The 17702-nt window shown below is 46.0% G+C and overlaps 1 protein-coding gene across 1 annotated transcript; it reads right to left on the reverse strand.

Moving 5' to 3' along the window:
• Positions 1–17032, reverse strand: LOC106608583 (zRAB1B, member RAS oncogene family a). The gene is made up of 6 exons (XM_014206596.3): positions 16722–17032; positions 12390–12462; positions 12167–12262; positions 6971–7066; positions 6614–6745; positions 1–4431 (listed from the first exon to the last, which is right to left on the reverse strand). The coding sequence occupies exons 1-6, from the start codon at positions 16733–16735 to the stop codon at positions 4237–4239; spliced, it is 606 nt and encodes a 201-aa protein (XP_014062071.1). The 5' UTR covers positions 16736–17032; the 3' UTR covers positions 1–4236.
• Between the last annotated feature and the right edge of the window lie 670 nt (positions 17033–17702).

Genomic DNA, 17702 nt, shown 5'->3' on the forward strand with positions numbered 1-17702 from the left:
TTGACATTGATCTTTTGTATTCATTTTATTATATATATATATATTTAAAATATGTACATAAAAAAACATCATGATCAAACTCAGCAGTGAGACAGAGAGCACTAAAGTGGACAAGCGAAAAACTGAAAATAAAAAGTGAGGATCAGGAGGGGACCTGCATGACGCTCGGTATTAAAGAACGCGTGTTCCTTTATTAAGCCATGGGAGAGTCACAAAGAAGTGTGCAAATTACACAGAAAGACTAAGAAAGAAAAGATTTGAGCAGTTCCATCATAATCACATTCAGGAGTACTGCCCAAACAAAGCCCGCCCCTAACTCCACCCCCACGTGTTGTCCCACCCACATTTCCTAAACCCCTCCCTCATATCCGTCGATGGACCGGACACAATATTACCACAGTATATTTTCAATTAATATATTAAAATCAGTAGAATATCAAGAATTCTTGGTAGGAAAAGCACATTCAGAACAAATCAAAAAGGGCACCGTTATGGCGTGAAACCAATTTAGCGAGTCTGTGTGACCGAGTGTGCGTGTGTCTGTGTGGAGCGTTGCAAACAATCGTTTCATTCGCAGAAGGACTTGTGAGATTCAAGAGAAAAGCCAGCCTGTGCTCAGGGAGCAGGAATGTCACGCACACAGACCGTCCCCGACCCCACACACTACTGTTCCCTCCCTTCCTACCAGCGATTACTTAGGCCTACCAGATCCTCAAATTCATCATACCAAACTGAATGAGCATAAAAATGAGAGCTGGTACACAATCCAGTCTGGTTGAGTCCTGCATCACAGGCTTGGCCAAACCACATGTGTAAAAGGCTCTACCAAAAAGACTACACCCTAACATTAGTGCTAAGACGGCTGCTGTATCGACTAGCCTAAATAATCACATCTACAACAAATACTTTCTGTTCACACACAAACAGATACTGATTTCAGCCCTCGCGTCGCTCTTCTAGACATTCACTCCAGAATGGTTGGTAGCCGTGTTCTGCAGACAGTAAGCGCTCACTAACTCGTCAGCATACATTGGACATCACAGGTTTTTAGAGGCCGCAATTGCACGTTACGACATGGAGCTCTGAGTCGGGAGGCTGAGTCACCTTGACCTAAACTATCTGTCGAAGACCGACCGGGAAAGCTCCCAAAGTCCAAGCCAGATTCCGTTTTATCAATGAGTAGGAGGAGCCATTCAGAGAACATTGTTGTAATATTTTGATTGGCTTAAAGAGGAGGATGGGACTTCATATCCGGTCTGCATGCCAAAACCAGTCAATCCCTGCTACCCCTGAACGGTCAAGCACGGTCAAACTCACTCCGACCCAATGAACCAGAATCTAGGACTTATTCTAAGACCGTAACGTGACCATGATGACCGTAACCATGACATAACATGCTCAGACCCAATGAAATGCTCAAAGCCAAACTGAACAAGGCTTTATGACCATATAACACGACCGTACAACATGACCTTACAACACGACCTTACATAGTTGTCGTTAGAGTACGAACCTTCCCGTCTGCTCTTCACATAGTAATAAATATATACAGGTAGAAGGTTAGAACGGTTACACACTGCCTACTGCACCAATGTCAAACTGGCAAGACCAAGGGGCAACCATGAGGACAAAATGGATGTGTCAATTCCCCAACAGGCCCACTATAGTGCTGTAACGAGTCTATGGGTCCAGTCATGGCTAACAGTAAGTCACTCTAATTCCAACCAAAGCCAGAGAATAGATTTTCCTAAAGTCCCGTTGTAACCATGACTACTTCTACAGAAAAATGGATCGAAAACTGAGGTTGTAATAACCGACAAAGGCCAATATTCTTTGTTGTCAAGAACACAAAAGCTTAGTGGCCATATTAGTAGTATAAGCCGTACTGTAGTGCATTACATTAATTCAAAACTAGCGTTGGTTAAGGTCAGGGGCTGGTTAAGGTCAGGGGTTGGTTAAAGTCAGGGGCTGGTTAAGGTCAGGGGCTGGTTAAGGTCAGGGGCTGGTTAAGGTCAGGGGCTGGTTAAGGTCAGGGGCTGGAGTGTTTTCTCCACATTCCTGCTAGGTTCCATAGTTCCATAGGAATGCCTCTGAGAAACAACACACAGCCATGAGAACCATGAGGACAGACTGAGAAGGGAACGGCGCAGAGCAGGTTCCTGTAGAAGGGGGACTAGTCAAGACAGCCAGGCCCATTAACACACATTCTGATCAGCCAAACATACTCCATGTCTTAAGTTATATAGAGGCTACTGGAACTAGCTAGCAGTTAACAATGAAGATTGAAGAACACCAATCACGCACTGATCTAGAGAGAGGTAATGAGTTGGCATGTAGTCATAGTACTGGACGGAGACTTTGGTCTTGAATAGGGACTCCTCTGGAACATAATTAGCCAGGTCTGGATGTCTTAGGCCATTTAAACCATGATGGACTGGCTATGCCTCATAATGACCACACTAACTGACATGAAACCATGACAACCATAAAAGAAATGCACTGTGGGACACGTGATGACAAATGGTGGATGGCAACACGGTCTGAGAAGTCGGTCCTGGCCGAGGCGTGAAGAACCTGTGGTGTGACATGGTACAGAAGTTATGCACGCGGTCAGTATCTTTAGGAGTCCAGTGAGGCACAGCAGGGAACAGTAGCTTTCAGAGACAACTCCCCAACTCCACCGACCAAACCGAAAAACATCCCAACCCACCCGATAAAGGAAGTTGGACAACATTTCAAGCAATTTTTACAAGCTTTTTCGATTAGAAAAAAACTACAGAAAATACAAATATCAAATAATAAAATCTTGTAATAACAATAAAATAATATGAACAATAATCTATGAATATGAAGTCAGAAAATTGCCAATTTCTTGTTTCATATGTCCTGTTAATTAGTTGAATATCGCTTGCCCGGCCACTAATCTGGTTGTACGTCAAGCCCCGTTCTCAGTATGTGTGTACACTGTCTGTTTATGTTGAAGAACCACCTTGGGCATACTGTAATATAGAGTCCTGACAACTTAAAGACATACAAACATGACTTAAGCATATCTCAAATATTTATGTGTCTTTTTTGTGTTTTGTCTTTTTTTACATGTGAAACCCTAACAAGAGGAGTGATGTGAGCTAACTAACACCATACAGTATATTAAAGCACTCAAAAACCAAGTCTCTCTCACTACATCCTCCCATCTGCATGTAGAGGGATGGAGGGATTCCAAGTTCGACCAAAAGTTCTCCTGTTCTGTGTCGAATCAACCTAAAGCTCAGGCTCCACGAGGAGTCAGAGCTATCCTTCCCAGAACCCTCTTCTCCACACAGACAAAGTGTATGTCTCTCCCCTCTCTGCTGATGCCTTCCTTCAGAGTCCGGTCTATTCATTCTACTTCTATGATACCCGTATCCTAGATACCCGTATCCTCATTGATTAATATGATGGATGACTCAGTTGTTAGTACGCTGGTAGTGGTGCATGACTGTCTGCTCCAACGCCAATTCAGTTCGTACAAATGGATGGATGGATACATGGGTATAAATAGTGCATTAGTGTTACTATTGCATGTGGAACGTAGACTGTAGGCTAGATTGAACAGGTCACTCACTTGATACCTACAGACAGACTTAAGATGGTGACACGTCGCCATGGCTACAAGGCACCGCAGCAGTCTGAGATAAAACAGGTCCAATACATACATGACAGATTATTGTAGCACTCTAAACTGAATTTTGCTATAGGACTTCTATTGGGTTGCAATGACAGACATAGCCTAAAGGAAACAAAACCCGGCCTGTGACCACTTCCTATGGGAGAATCACTCCGCCCCCTCTTCTGTGTGTGTGTGTGTGTGTGTGTGTGTGTGTGTGTACACAGGAGAGGGAGATAAGCGCTCGCCGGAATCTAAAAACTAATCTTCTATCACCCAGTTCTCCTCTAAGTCAACACCAATCTTTTCTCATATCTGTTTACGTTCCTGACTCATCGCTCGGGGAAAAAAAGAAAAAAGTTCAACCCAACTCCAACCTAACTTCTCTTCACTTTTTTGGGGGGAGATACGGTCTTAAAGTCAGTCCCCAGTTCTCACCCCTCAACTCCTCCCCCTATCCAACCACCCATCCCGCGGCAAGAGTAAGAGAACGGGAGATGGGAGGGAGGCTGAGGGATGAAGAGGTGGAGGAAGTGAAGCCCAGAGCAGGGAGGGTGAAGAAGAGGAGAGCATCCAGGACAGAGTCCAGTTTAACAGCACCCCCCTCCAGACTGCCTGACAGGGGTGCTGTCTATCTTCAGGTTGGGCTTGTCCCCTCCAGCCGTGGCCCCGGGTCCCATCCTCTTCTTGATCTCAGCAGCCATGGTCATGAAGGCCTGCTCCACGTTGGTGGCGTTCTTGGCACTTGTTTCCAGGAAGGGGATGGCCAGGGAGTCGGCAAACTCCTGCAGGCGGCAAATAGGAACAGAATAGATAGGGGTCAAACGCACGCACGCACACACACACACACACACACACACACACACACACACACACACACACACACACACACACACACACACACACACACACACACACACACACACACACACACACACACACACACACACACACACACACACACACAAACTCAGCAAAAAAAGAAACATCCTCTCACTGTCAACTGCGATTATTTTCAGCAAACTTAACATGTGTAAATATTTGTATGAACATAACAAGATTCAACAACTGAGACATAAACTGAACAAGTTCCACAGACATGTGACTAACAGAAATGGAATAATGTGTCCCTGAACAAAGGGGGGGTCAAAAAGTAACAGTCAGTATCTGGTGTGGCCACCAGCTGCATTAAGTACTGCAGGGCATCTCCTCCTCATGGACTGTACCAGATTTGCCAGTTCTTGCTGTGAGATGTTACCCCACTCTTCCACCAAGGCACCTGCAAGTTCCCGGACATTTCTGGGGAGAATGGCCCTAGCCCTCACCCTCCGATCCAACAGGTCCCAGACGTGCTCAATGGGATTGAGATCCGGGCTCTTCACTGGCCATGGCAGAACACTGACATTCCTGTCTTGCAGGAAATCATGCACAGAACGAGCAGTATGGCTGGTGGCATTGTCATGCTGGAGGGTCATGTCAGGATGAGCCTGCAGGAAGGGTACCACATGAGGGAGGAGGATGTCTTTCCTGTAACGCACAGCATTGAGATTGCCTGCAATGACAACAAGGCAAGTCCGATGATGCTGTGACACACCGCCCCAGACCATGACGAACCCTCCACCTCCAAATCAATCCCCTTCCAGAGTACAGGCCTCGGTGTAACGCTCATTCCTTCGACGATAAACGCGAATCCAACCATCACCCTCGGTGAGACAAAACCACAACTCATCAGTGAAGAGCACTTTTTGCCAGTCCTGTCTGGTCCAGCAACGGTGGGTTTGTGCCCATAGGCGACGTTGTTGCCGGTGATGTCTGGTGAGGACCTGCCTTACAACAGGCCTACAGGCCCTCAGTCCAGCCTCTCTCTCAGCCTACTGAGGACAGTCTGAGCACTGATGGAGGAATTGTGCGTTCCTGGTGCAACTCGGGCTGTTGTTGTTGCCATCCTGTACCTGTCCCGCAGGTGTGATGTTTGGATGTACCGATCCTGTGCAGGTGTTGTTAAATGTGGTCTGCCACTGCGAGGACGATCAGCTGTCTGTCCTGTCTCCCTGTAGCGCTGTCTTAGGCGTCTCACAGTACGGACATTGCAATTTATTACCCTGGCCACATCTGCAGTCCTCATGCCTCCTTGCAGCATGCCTAAGGCACGTTCACACAGATGAGCAGGGACCCTGGGCATCTTTCTTTTGGTGTTTTTCAGAGTCAATAGAAAGGCCTCTTTAGTGTCCTAACTTTTCATAACTGTGACCTTAATTACCTACCGTCTGTAAGCTGTTAGTGTCTTAACGACCGTTCCACAGGTGCATGTTCATTAATTGTTTATTGTTCATTGAACAAGCATGGGAAACAGTGTTTAAACCCTTTACAATGAAGATCTGTGAAGTTATTTGGATTTTTACGAATGACCTTTGAAAGACATGGTCCTGAAAAGGGGACGTGTCTTTTTTTGCTGAGTTTATATATGGAACATACAAGGCAATGCCCAGCTGTTGTTGTATTGTCCGTGGTGATAAAAAAATGGTAGTATCTTCATTAAATATAAAACATGATACCGCAGGTGAGGTTAAAAATGTTGGTATTGTATGTATGTGTTTAATTGTCAAAAAGTACTGGCAGTATGGTGCGTCATTTTGTCTGTGAGTTTAATATGCACTAGTGATGGGGGAAAATATTTATACAGTTGCATATCACAATATTATTTTGGATGATATTATATTTATACTTTTGACATAAAGTATCTTTTTTTTTTATCTGAACAATGAAAAAAAAAAGTTAAAAGATCAAATATTATGCATTCGATCCCCTCAGGTATTACCACATTGATGAGGATATAGATTTCTAGAGATATTGAACGTTCAAAACAAAGAAATTCGATAATTGATTTGTGTAGCCTGAAATCTCCTAAACACTACTCATTGAGCGTGCATTTCATCTGGGTTTGTAGGTGTTGTATGGTAGCTGTACCTTGGCTGTTGTGTAGTCCACTACTTTCTTGGTAGTGAGGTCACACTTGTTCCCCACCAGCAGCTTGTTGACGTTCTCGCTGGCATAGCGGTCGATCTCCTGCAGCCACTGCTTCACATTGTTGTACGACTCCTACAGAGCAGGACGGAGATACACAAGACAGAGAGTGAGATTAGTGACAGTGTATGGCTGCCTATCCTACAGGCATGTGAGAAACCGGTAGAGGGCTAATATGTCCATGCCAAACAACATTTTAGTATGTCAAAAGGACTTGGGAAGTACAGCATTTGATGAAGAATTGTTCAAACCCAGTAGGACTAGGTCTAAGCACAGATCACCTCCGAACTAATAACCCACCTGATCTGTGACATCATAGACCACGATGATGCCGTGGGCACCCCTGTAGTAACTGGAGGTGATGGTGCGGAACCTCTCCTGACCAGCAGTGTCCCACTGACAGAGGGAGGGAGTGGAGAACGACAAAAAGTGACATGGAGGGGAGAGAGTGTTGTTTAATGCCAACAAACGAAACAGACTAGGTTCATTTAAATGACTAAACACACACTCGCCTGTCATCACCCAAGTTCACATTATTCCTGTCCTGAAAGCATCTGGATTAGCACTATGTATGGTCAATAGAACATCACACTAACATCTATAGTTCCTCTCCTTGCATCTAAAGAGGCATGTTGGGAACAGAACTGGATCCCTGTTGTTTAGCCTTAGGGCGAGTCATTAAACTACAGAGCAAACACAGGAGGTAAAACTAAGCAACATAACTAGGTTACTGAACCGTTTATCAAATCTAGTCAAGCCTTTATAACATCAGGAAATGGGTGCCACTGTTGGAATAAAGGCGAGGGGAGTGGGTAGTGGTGGTGGTGGTGGTGTTGTTGGTAGTGGTAGAGGTGGTGTTGTTGGTAGTGATAGTAGTAGAGGTGGTGTTGTTGGTAGTGGTAGTAGTAGAGGTGGTGTTGTTGGTAGTGGTAGTGGTAGAGGTGGTGTTGTTGGTAGTGGTAGTAGTAGAGGTGGTGTTGTTGGTAGTGGTAGTAGTAGAGGTGGTGTTGTTGGTAGTGGTAGTGGTGGTGTTGTTGGTAGTGGTAGAGGTGGTGTTGTTGGTAGTGGTAGTAGTAGAGGTGGTGTTGTTGGTAGTGGTAGTAGTAGAGGTGGTGTTGTTGGTAGTGGTAGTGGTAGAGGTGGTGTTGTTGGTAGTGGTAGTGGTAGAGGTGGTGTTGTTGGTAGTGGTAGTAGTGGTAGAGGTGGTGTTGTTGGTAGTGGTGTTGGTGGTAGTGGTGGTGTTGGTGGTAGTGGTAGAGGTGGTGTTGTTGGTAGAGGTGGTGGTAGTGGTAGAGGTGGTGGTAGTGGTAGTGGTGGTAGAGGTAGGTAGTGGTGGTGGTGTTGGAAGAGGTGTTGGTAGTGGTAGTAGTAGTTGCACTGTTGGTAGTGGTAGAGGTGTTGGTAGAGGTGGTGGTAGGTCGTGGTAGTAGTTGTACTGTTGGTAGTTGTGGTGTTATTGTAGAGGTGGTAGGTAATTTATGAACATTTGAACATCTTGGCCATGTTCTGTTATAATCTCCACCCGGCACAGCCAGAAGAGGACTGGCCACCCCTCATAGCCTGGTTCCTCTATGGGTTTCTTCCTAGGTTTTGGCCTTTCTAGGGAGTTTTTCCTAGGCACCGTGCTTCTACACCTGCATTGCTTGCTGTTTGGGGGTTTAGGCTTCTGTACAGCACTTTGTGGCATCAGCTGATGTAAGAAGGTCTATATAAATAAATGTGATTTTTGGGGGGATTTTTTTTGTAGTAGTGGTGGTAGTGGTAGAGGTAGGTAGAGGTGTTGGTAGAGGTAGGTAGAGGTGTTGGTAGTGGTAGAGGTGGTGGTGTTGGTAGAGGTGGTGGTGGTAGAGGTAGAAGTGGTGTTGGTAGAAGTGGTAGAGGTGTTGGTAGAAGTGGTAGAGGTGTTGGTAGAAGTGGTAGAGGTGTTGGTAGCGGTAGAGGTGTTGGTAGTAGTGGTGGTAGAGGTGGTGGTGGTAGAGGTGTTGGTAGTAGTGGTGGTAGATGTGGTGGTGGTAGAGGTAGAGGTGTTGGTAGATGTGGTGGTGGTAGAGGTGTTGGTAGAGGTGTTGGTAATAGTGGTGGTAGAGGTGTTGGTAGTAGTGGTGGTAGATGTGGTGGTGGTAGAGGTAGAGGTGTTGGTAGTGGTGGTAGAGGTGTTGGTAGTAGTGGTGGTAGATGTGGTGGTGGTAGTGGTAGAGGTGTTGGTAGAGGTGTTGGTAGCGGTAGAGGTGTTGGTAGAGGTGTTGGTAGCGGTAGAGGTGTTGGTAGAGGTGTTGGTAGCGGTAGAGGTGTTGGTAGAGGTGTTGGTAGCGGTAGAGGTGTTGGTAGTAGTGGTGGTGGTGGTGGTAGAGGTGTTGGTAGTAGTGGTGGTAGATGTGGTAGAGGTGTTGGTAGTGGTGGTAGATGTGGTAGAGGTGTTGGTAGTGGTGGTAGAGGTGTTGGTAGTGGTGGTAGAGGTGTTGGTAGTGGTGGTAGAGGTGTTGGTAGTGGTGGTAGAGGTGGTGGTAGTGGTGGTAGAGGTGTTGGTAGTGGTCGTAGAGGTGGTGGTAGATGTGGTGGTGGTAGAGGTGTTGGTAGTGGCGGTAGAGGTGTTGGTAGAGGTGGTAGAGGTGTTGGTAGAGGTGGTAGAGGTGTTGGTAGTGGTGGTAGAGGTGTTGGTAGTGGTGGTAGAGGTGTTGGTAGTGGTGGTAGAGGTGTTGGTAGAGGTGGTAGAGGTGTTGGTAGTGGTGGTAGAGGTGTTGGTAGTGGTGTTGGTAGCAGTGGTGGTGGTAGAGGTGTTGGAGGTGTTGGTAGTGGTGGTAGAGGTGTTGGTAGTGGTGGTAGAGGTGTTGGTAGTGGTGGTGGTAGAGGTGTTGGTAGTGGTGGTGGTAGAGGTGTTGGTAGTGGTGGTAGAGGTGTTGGTAGTGGTGGTAGAGGTGTTGGTAGTGGTGGTAGAGGTGTTGGTAGTGGTGGTAGAGGTGTTGGTAGTGGTGGTAGAGGTGTTGGTAGTGGTGGTAGAGGTGTTGGTAGTGGTGGTAGAGGTGTTGGTAGTGGTGGTAGAGGTGTTGGTAGTGGTGGTAGAGGTGGTAGAGGTGTTGGTAGAGGTGTTGGTAGAGGTGGTAGAGGTGTTGGTAGTAGTGGTGGTGGTAGAGGTGTTGGTAGTAGTGGTGGTGGTAGAGGTAGAGGTGGTAGAGGTGTTGGTAGTGGTGGTAGAGGTGTTGGTAGTGGTGGTAGAGGTGTTGGTAGTGGTCGTAGAGGTGGTGGTAGATGTGGTGGTGGTAGAGGTGTTGGTAGTGGTGGTAGAGGTGTTGGTAGAGGTGGTGGTGGTAGAGGTGTTGGTAGAGGTGGTAGAGGTGTTGGTAGAGGTGTTGGTAGTAGTGGTGGTGGTAGAGGTGTTGGTAGTAGTGGTAGAGGTGTTGGTAGTGGTGGTAGAGGTGTTGGTAGTGGTGGTAGAGGTGTTGGTAGTGGTGGTAGAGGTGTTGGTAGTGGTCGTAGAGGTGGTGGTAGTGGTCGTAGAGGTGGTGGTAGATGTGGTGGTGGTAGAGGTGGTAGAGGTGTTGGTAGTGGTGGTAGAGGTGTTGGTAGTGGTGGTAGAGGTGTTGGTAGAGGTGGTAGAGGTGTTGGTAGAGGTGGTAGAGGTGTTGGTAGAGGTGGTAGAGGTGTTGGTAGTGGTGGTAGAGGTGTTGGTAGTGGTGGTAGAGGTGTTGGTAGTGGTGGTAGAGGTGTTGGTAGTAGTGGTAGAGGTGTTGGTAGTAGTGGTAGAGGTGTTGGTAGAGGTGTTGGTAGTGGTGGTAGAGGTGTTGGTAGTGGTGGTAGAGGTGTTGGTAGTAGTGGTGGTGGTAGAGGTGGTAGAGGTGTTGGTAGAGGTGTTGGTAGTGGTGGTAGAGGTGTTGGTAGTGGTGGTAGAGGTGTTGGTAGTGGTGGTAGAGGTGTTGGTAGAGGTGTTGGTAGAGGTGGTAGATGTGTTGGTAGAGATGATAGAGGTGTTGGTAGTGGTGGTAGAGGTGTTGGTAGTGGTGGTAGAGGTGTTGGTAGAGGTGGTAGAGGTGTTGGTAGTGGTGGTAGAGGTGTTGGTAGTGGTGGTAGAGGTGTTGGTAGAGGTGGTAGAGATGTTGGTAGTGGTGGTAGAGGTGTTGGTAGTAGTGGTGGTGGTAGAGGTGTTGGTAGAGGTGTTGGTAGTGGTGGTAGAGGTGTTGGTAGTGGTGGTAGAGGTGTTGGTAGTGGTGGTGGTAGAGGTGGTGGTAGAGGTGGTAGAGGTGTTGGTAGAGGTGTTGGTAGAGGTGGTAGAGGTGTTGGTAGAGGTGGTAGAGGTGTTGGTAGTGGTGGTAGAGGTGTTGGTAGTGGTGGTAGAGGTGTTGGTAGAGGTGGTAGAGGTGTTGGTAGAGGTGGTAGAGGTGTTGGTAGTGGTGGTAGAGGTGTTGGTAGTGGTGGTAGAGGTGTTGGTAGAGGTGGTAGAGGTGTTGGTAGAGGTGGTAGAGGTGTTGGTAGTGGTGGTAGAGGTGTTGGTAGAGGTGTTGGTGCTGGTAGTGGTAGAGGTGGTGGTAGTGGTAGTGGTAGAGGTGTTGGTAGTGGTGGTAGAGGTGTTGGTAGTGGTGGTAGAGGTGTTGGTAGAGGTGGTAGAGGTGTTGGTAGAGGTGTTGGTAGAGGTGGTAGAGGTGTTGGTAGTGGTGGTAGAGGTGTTGGTAGAGGTGGTAGAGGTGTTGGTAGTGGTGGTAGAGGTGTTGGTAGAGGTGTTGGTAGTGGTAGAGGTGTTGGTAGAGGTAGTGGTAGAGGTGTTGGTGGTAGAGGAGGTAGTGGTAGTGGTAGAGGTGTTGGTGGTAGAGGTGGTGGTGGTAGAGGTGGTGGTAGAGGTAGAGGTGTTGGTAGAGGTGTTGGTGGTAGAGGTAGTGGTAGAGGTAGAGGTGTTGGTAGAGGTAGAGGTGTTGGTAGAGGTAGTAGTAGAGGTGTTGGTGAGGTGTTGGTAGTGGTAGAGGTGTTGGTAGAGGTAGAGGTGTTGGTAGAGGTAGAGGTGTTGGTAGAGGTGTTGGTAGAGGTAGTGGTAGAGGTGTTGGTAGAGGTAGAGGTGTTGGTAGTGGTAGAGGTGTTGGTAGTGGTAGAGGTGTTGGTAGAGGTAGTGGTAGAGGTGTTGGTGGTAGAGGTGGTGGTAGTGGTAGAGGTAGTGGTAGAGGTGTTGGTAGAGGTAGTGGTAGAGGTGTTGGTAGAGGTAGTGGTAGAGGTGTTGGTGAGGTGTTGGTAGTGGTAGAGGTGTTGGTAGAGGTAGTGGTAGTGGTAGAGGTAGTGGTAGAGGTGTTGGTAGAGGTAGAGGTGTTGGTAGTGGTAGTGGTAGAGGTGTTGGTAGAGGTAGTGGTAGAGGTAGTGGTAGAGGTGTTGGTGAGGTGTTGGTAGAGGTAGAGGTGTTGGTAGTGGTAGAGGTGTTGGTAGTGGTAGAGGTGTTGGTAGTGGTAGAGGTAGTGGTAGAGGTGTTGGTAGAGGTAGAGGTGTTGGTAATGGTAGAGGTGTTCATTGTGTCAGACTCACAATCTGTAGTTTGATGGTCTTGCCGTCCAGCTCGATGGTGCGGATCTTGAAGTCTACACCGATGGTGCTGATGTAGCTCTCTGTGTAGGTGTCGTCCTGGAGGGAAGAGAGAGAGAGAACAGTTAGACAGATCCAGGAAGCTGCATTTTTTGACAGAAGGCACCAGAACGCCACTTACTAAATAGCTGTGAACAGTAATAGTATATACAGTAAGTATACTTACAGCAAAGCGGAGCAGAAGACAGGACTTTCCCACACCGGAGTCACCGATAAGGAGGAGCTTGAACAGGTAGTCACTGAAATGAAGGCCTCCAGCATTAGACCAAAGACTAGACATGCTAAACAGTGCTGCTACTTGACTCCAGTAATAAGCCCTACTACTGATGTGAAGTTGCATCAATTTCTTCTATTTAGGATTAGTGTTGTCACGGTACCAAAGTTTTACTAACGATATGATACAGAGTAGTATCGCAATACCACGGGGCTAAATAATTATAATCAGTGGCCTAGAGTCCTGTTTGCCCCGTCCCCTGGACGGCTGTTCCCGTTTTCTAAACGTTTTATGCATGTCCTACGCAAAAACCTGTCACTGAAATTCACACTTCTCACTCAATACAACACATTGAATTTAACTTCACACCCTTCAGTGTATAATAAAATACTGCATAGAATGGCTGATTTGCTCATATTTGCAAAGGCCAACCTGTGATTTGGCTGGAGGAATGGGAGGAAGGAATATATACTGAACAAAAATATAATCGCAACATGTAAAGTGTTGGTCCTATGTTTCATGAGCTGAAATAAAAGATCCCAGACATGATCGATACACACAAAAAGCTTATTTCTTTCAAATCTTGTGCACAAATTTGTTTACATCCCTGTTAGTGAGAATTTCTCCTTTGCCAAGATAATCCATCTACCTGACCAGTGTGGTCTATCAAGAAGCTGATCATTACACAGGTGCACCTTGTGCTGGGGACAATAAAAGGCAACTAAAATGTGCAGTTGTGTCACACAACACCACAGATGTCTCAAGTTGAGGGAGCGTGCAATTGGCATGCTGACTGCAGGCATGTCCAACAGAGCTGTTGCCAGAGAATTGAATGCTCATTTATCTACCATAATCTGCCTCCAATGTCATTTTAGAGAATTAGGCAGTACATCCAACTGGCCTCACAACCGCAGCCACATGTGATCACGCCAGACCAGGACCTCCACATCCGGCTTCTTCACCTGTGAGATCGTCTGGGGGGGGGTGCTGAGAATTCGTTTTTTCTGTAATAAAGCCCTTTTGTGGGCAAAAACTCATTCTGATTAGCTGGGCCTGGCTCCCAAATGGGTGGGCCTATGTCCTCTCATGGCCACTGAGCAGTTATGTGAAATCCATAGAATAGGGCCTAAATAATTTATTTCAATTGACTGATTTCCTTCTTTGAACTGTAACTAAGTAAAATCTTTGAAATTGTCGCGTTTATATTTTCGTTCAGTATACATGCATAATCATCTGCATGTTATTGTAGCAGTAAGGGGAAAACACTACATGAAACCTTCTTTACCCTTCAGTTAACAGACACACACACTTTCCCTCCGTTCCTCACACTCACCCTGGTCTCCCTCTCGCTCATAAACACACACCACTCTCTCTCTCCTGCAAATATATACACACAGCTCCCAACTTTTAAGACGTTAGGAACCAAACAGAATTTAAAGAGCACTTGTAAGAAAAATATGTTTGATATAGTTATTAGGCCTATATGAATCCTACTTTTTGAAGCACATCTCAAGAGCAGCAGACCCTTTTCCTTTCTTCCTGAGCCAATCAAATGTGCCTAGACCTACTGTCAGCTAGCTAGCATGACTGAACAACGCTGTTTGTTATCAAACCAATAATTGACGACCCAGGATTGGTTTAAAAGGGCCTGCGACATGGTTTGTGAAATTATATAAAACGTGTGCTTATCCCCCTGGTAATATGGGTCATATTTGAACCGTTTAGGCTAGAGACAAGACATCTGGTAATATGGGTCATATTTGAACCATTTAGGCTAGAGACAAGCCCTCTGGTAATATGGGTCATATTTGAACCGTTTAGGCTAGAGGCAAGCCCTCTGGTAATATGGGTCATATTTGAACCGTTTAGGCTAGAGACAAGCCCTCTGGTAATATGGGTCATATTTGAACCGTTTAGGCTAGAGGCAAGCCCTCTGGTAATATGGGTCATATTATATAACCATTTAGGCTAGAGACAAGCCCTCTGGTAATATGGGTCATATTTGAACCGTTTAGGCTAGAGGCAAGCCCTCTGGTAATATGGGTCATATTATATAACCATTTAGGCTAGAGACAAGACATCTGGTAATATGGGTCATATTTGAACCATTTAGGCTAGAGACAAGCCCTCTGGTAATATGGGTCATATTTGAACCGTTTAGGCTAGAGGCAAGCCCTCTGGTAATATGGGTCATATTTGAACCGTTTAGGCTAGAGACAAGCCCTCTGGTAATATGGGTCATATTTGAACCATTTAGGCTAGAGACAAGCCATTTTCTTTGCTGTAAAGGTGCAAGCATGCCTGTCGCGAACGGTGCTCCAGTTTCCCTCTCTGGCACTCAGAGGCTGCATGACAGTGAACTTGCAAAGTCTACACAGGCTGGTCTGTGCTCTTGGTAATAACAGGCGATGAAATGATACAATATATCAACATTGCACACTCTGCTCCAATGTAACAAATGTACAACTCTAACAGAAGACTCATCAGGGTGTGCATCCCCGCTCCTCATCACAGCTAAATTCTATTTTAAAAACTGATGGAAAAATAGATGAGCCTGAAGAGTGGATGGAGAGAAGCAGGTGAGTGAGGGCTGGTCGAGGATGTAGCTCAATGATTACAGCGGCCACAAGTGATATGCGCATGAACGTGAAATGGATATTATTGGACCTGCGCATACAAGGAGACTAATGGCTATTGCTTAAATTCAACCGAATTTATGAACAAGAAGTACTTTATAAACATCTTATACCAGGCGCCAGCAGGTTCTTCCGATCGGTAGGGATGAAAATGTGGTAGTGTCATATGAAACCGTACTCTAAAATGTTGGTATCATAAGTTGAATTATGTTTTGGTACTGTGATATTGCGGTGGTACCAGTATACCTTGCAACACTACTTAGGATAGTTTAGGATTGTAGGCCCAATATAGAGAAAGTGTGGAGAAAGACTCCTGAGGCAAGAAAATCATCACATTATGGTGATACCAATATTAACGTGTTCAAGCAACTACTTGTACATAAGTGTGCCTCTGGCTGTACACAGAACTACATGTTTAACATTACGCTGAGCGACTATCATCAATACTGCCATTACGCACAGTACGTACTCCCAAATCCACCTTTGACCAAGTATGGCTAGCTGCAGTCCAATATGGCGACCGGAGTATGGGCAAGTGGGTGTTTCGAAAGGAGTGGGTGTATGGAAAGCGAATCAGCAATCCCTCAATTAACCTGGGTGAGCTAACATTTCATACATTGGTAAATTAGTCTGGCGGCCAGCTGTCTAAACCAATTGATCATCAGTTATCATATTAAAAACTGCAAACATTTGCCTCCACCCTATGTCAAAATGTGTAGAATTGCAGGAAATGAACTTTAAAACGTAAATGTTCTCTTCACTGTCACGAGGGGGGCTGCTAAAATGTTTTGCCTGCAAGGTGGGGGGTATCAATGTGGGTATGCAGACCCATGAGCCACTGCAGCCCCTCATGATGAGTTCCGTTTTTTTGTGGCCCCCCACCCCCATCATTTTTATTTTATTTTTTTAATCACTCATTACTGCCTAGCACAGGTCGGCTGATTCAGCAGCACTACAGTATCGAGAAAGATCATTGGTTTTATTTAGACCTTTTTAAGTACATAACGTTGGTAACGGCAGTAATGACGATAGTTGTTCGGCGAAATTGCATATTTTGGTGAGTACCGAAAGAATTGACATAACGTTTGCACAGCTGGTCAATGGGACTTTGAATTGAAGGATCCTGTGCGTCAGAGCAGATCTCGTCTCCTCAAACCCATGTACTCTGGTTCAGTATAACATAGTTATTATTACCTAGTTAGCTACATTATGTTGCAGCTAGAGACAAAGAACAAAGCGCCTTCACAGAACTGTGGGTTCGTGTGTGTTTCTGACAAAGCGATCTCAAAGCAAGACATAATACTGTAACTACTGCACCGGTGTGACGTTTAGGCACAACGTCCTAATTCTCCGGTCGCCACCGCACCGAGCATTTCAGGGCCACACACACAAGTGACAGATGTTTGAGGGACAAGCAAGCTAGCTATATTTATTGACAATGCGTATATCAATGACGTGATAGCTAGCTAGCTATGTGTATGTAAAACATGATGCTAGCTAACGTCGGCTGGCACGGGAATGCGATCAGCTGACGCTAGCTAGCTTAATAGCTACATACCGCTCGAAACTCAAATGTTATGGAACTGCCCGCGCAAAACAATAGCTTGTAAAATATATGAGTGGTTCTCGGGGCGGCGGGTCTACTCACTATTCTGGATTCATGATTTGACTGACGTTCGGGATGTTTTTCTTTCGGCGATTTGACTGTTCCTTCCTCCTCTCACTCACAAGCAAAATATGACTTGTAGGTCTGGATATCCGAAGCACTTGAATGTCTATTTCACCTTCTTTTTTTACCTAACCTTATCCTTCTTGGGTGTCTAATCGTTATGAGGCTATATAACGTTTAAAGACATTCCTATTTTCTTCTGATTTGACAGGTTTATTTGATCCTTTTGATTTCTTTCTGTGTCCGCTCCTCGCTCGAAGTACAAGATGGCTGCGCAGGTGCGGCAGTGACATCAAATGACGTGGCACTACAGACAAATCTAGAATGGGTCTGATGATGGGAGTTGTAGTTCAAAGTCTACTGCCACGTTCAAAACAACTACGAACTCGGACATTTTCGACTTTAGTGCGTCCAACACAACTGGTAACTCGAAAAAAAAATGAGCTCCAACTCGGAATTCCAAGTCGGGAACTCGGACCTTTTTCTAGAGCTCCGACTTTCCGACCTAAAGATCACTGACGTCATGATTTGACCTCGTTTCTTTTCGAGTTCCCAGTTGTCATGAACACACCATACCTAGACATGGTGACACCACAGAGTTTCTAAGCCCAGAGGCGCAACATGGCGAGACTGCTGCGAACGCTAGCGAAACAGACCAAACAGACCGGCCGGGGTTTGAGAATTCAATGAGAAAAGTGAAAAATTATTCCATGGTTATTACTTTTTCGAAATCTAAAGGCACAACCTAGATCAGAGCCAATGTCTTAAGTAGTTGAACATGTTATTACTCCAACCTAGCGAAAGTGACAAACTGACACGTTTACATTTTTGTGAAAAACAACTTTATAACGGAGTGCCTTTGATTTGACGGCCTGCACATACGCAGTTTGGCACGAGACGAGTGTTAGACCCGATGACGTGTTTCTATGCATGAGCTTTGCAAGCCAACGTCGCCATGAG

The sequence above is a fragment of the Salmo salar genome, chromosome 07, assembly GCF_965601325.2.
Source record: "Salmo salar chromosome 07, fSalSal1, whole genome shotgun sequence".
Taxonomy (NCBI): Eukaryota; Metazoa; Chordata; class Actinopteri; order Salmoniformes; family Salmonidae; genus Salmo; species Salmo salar.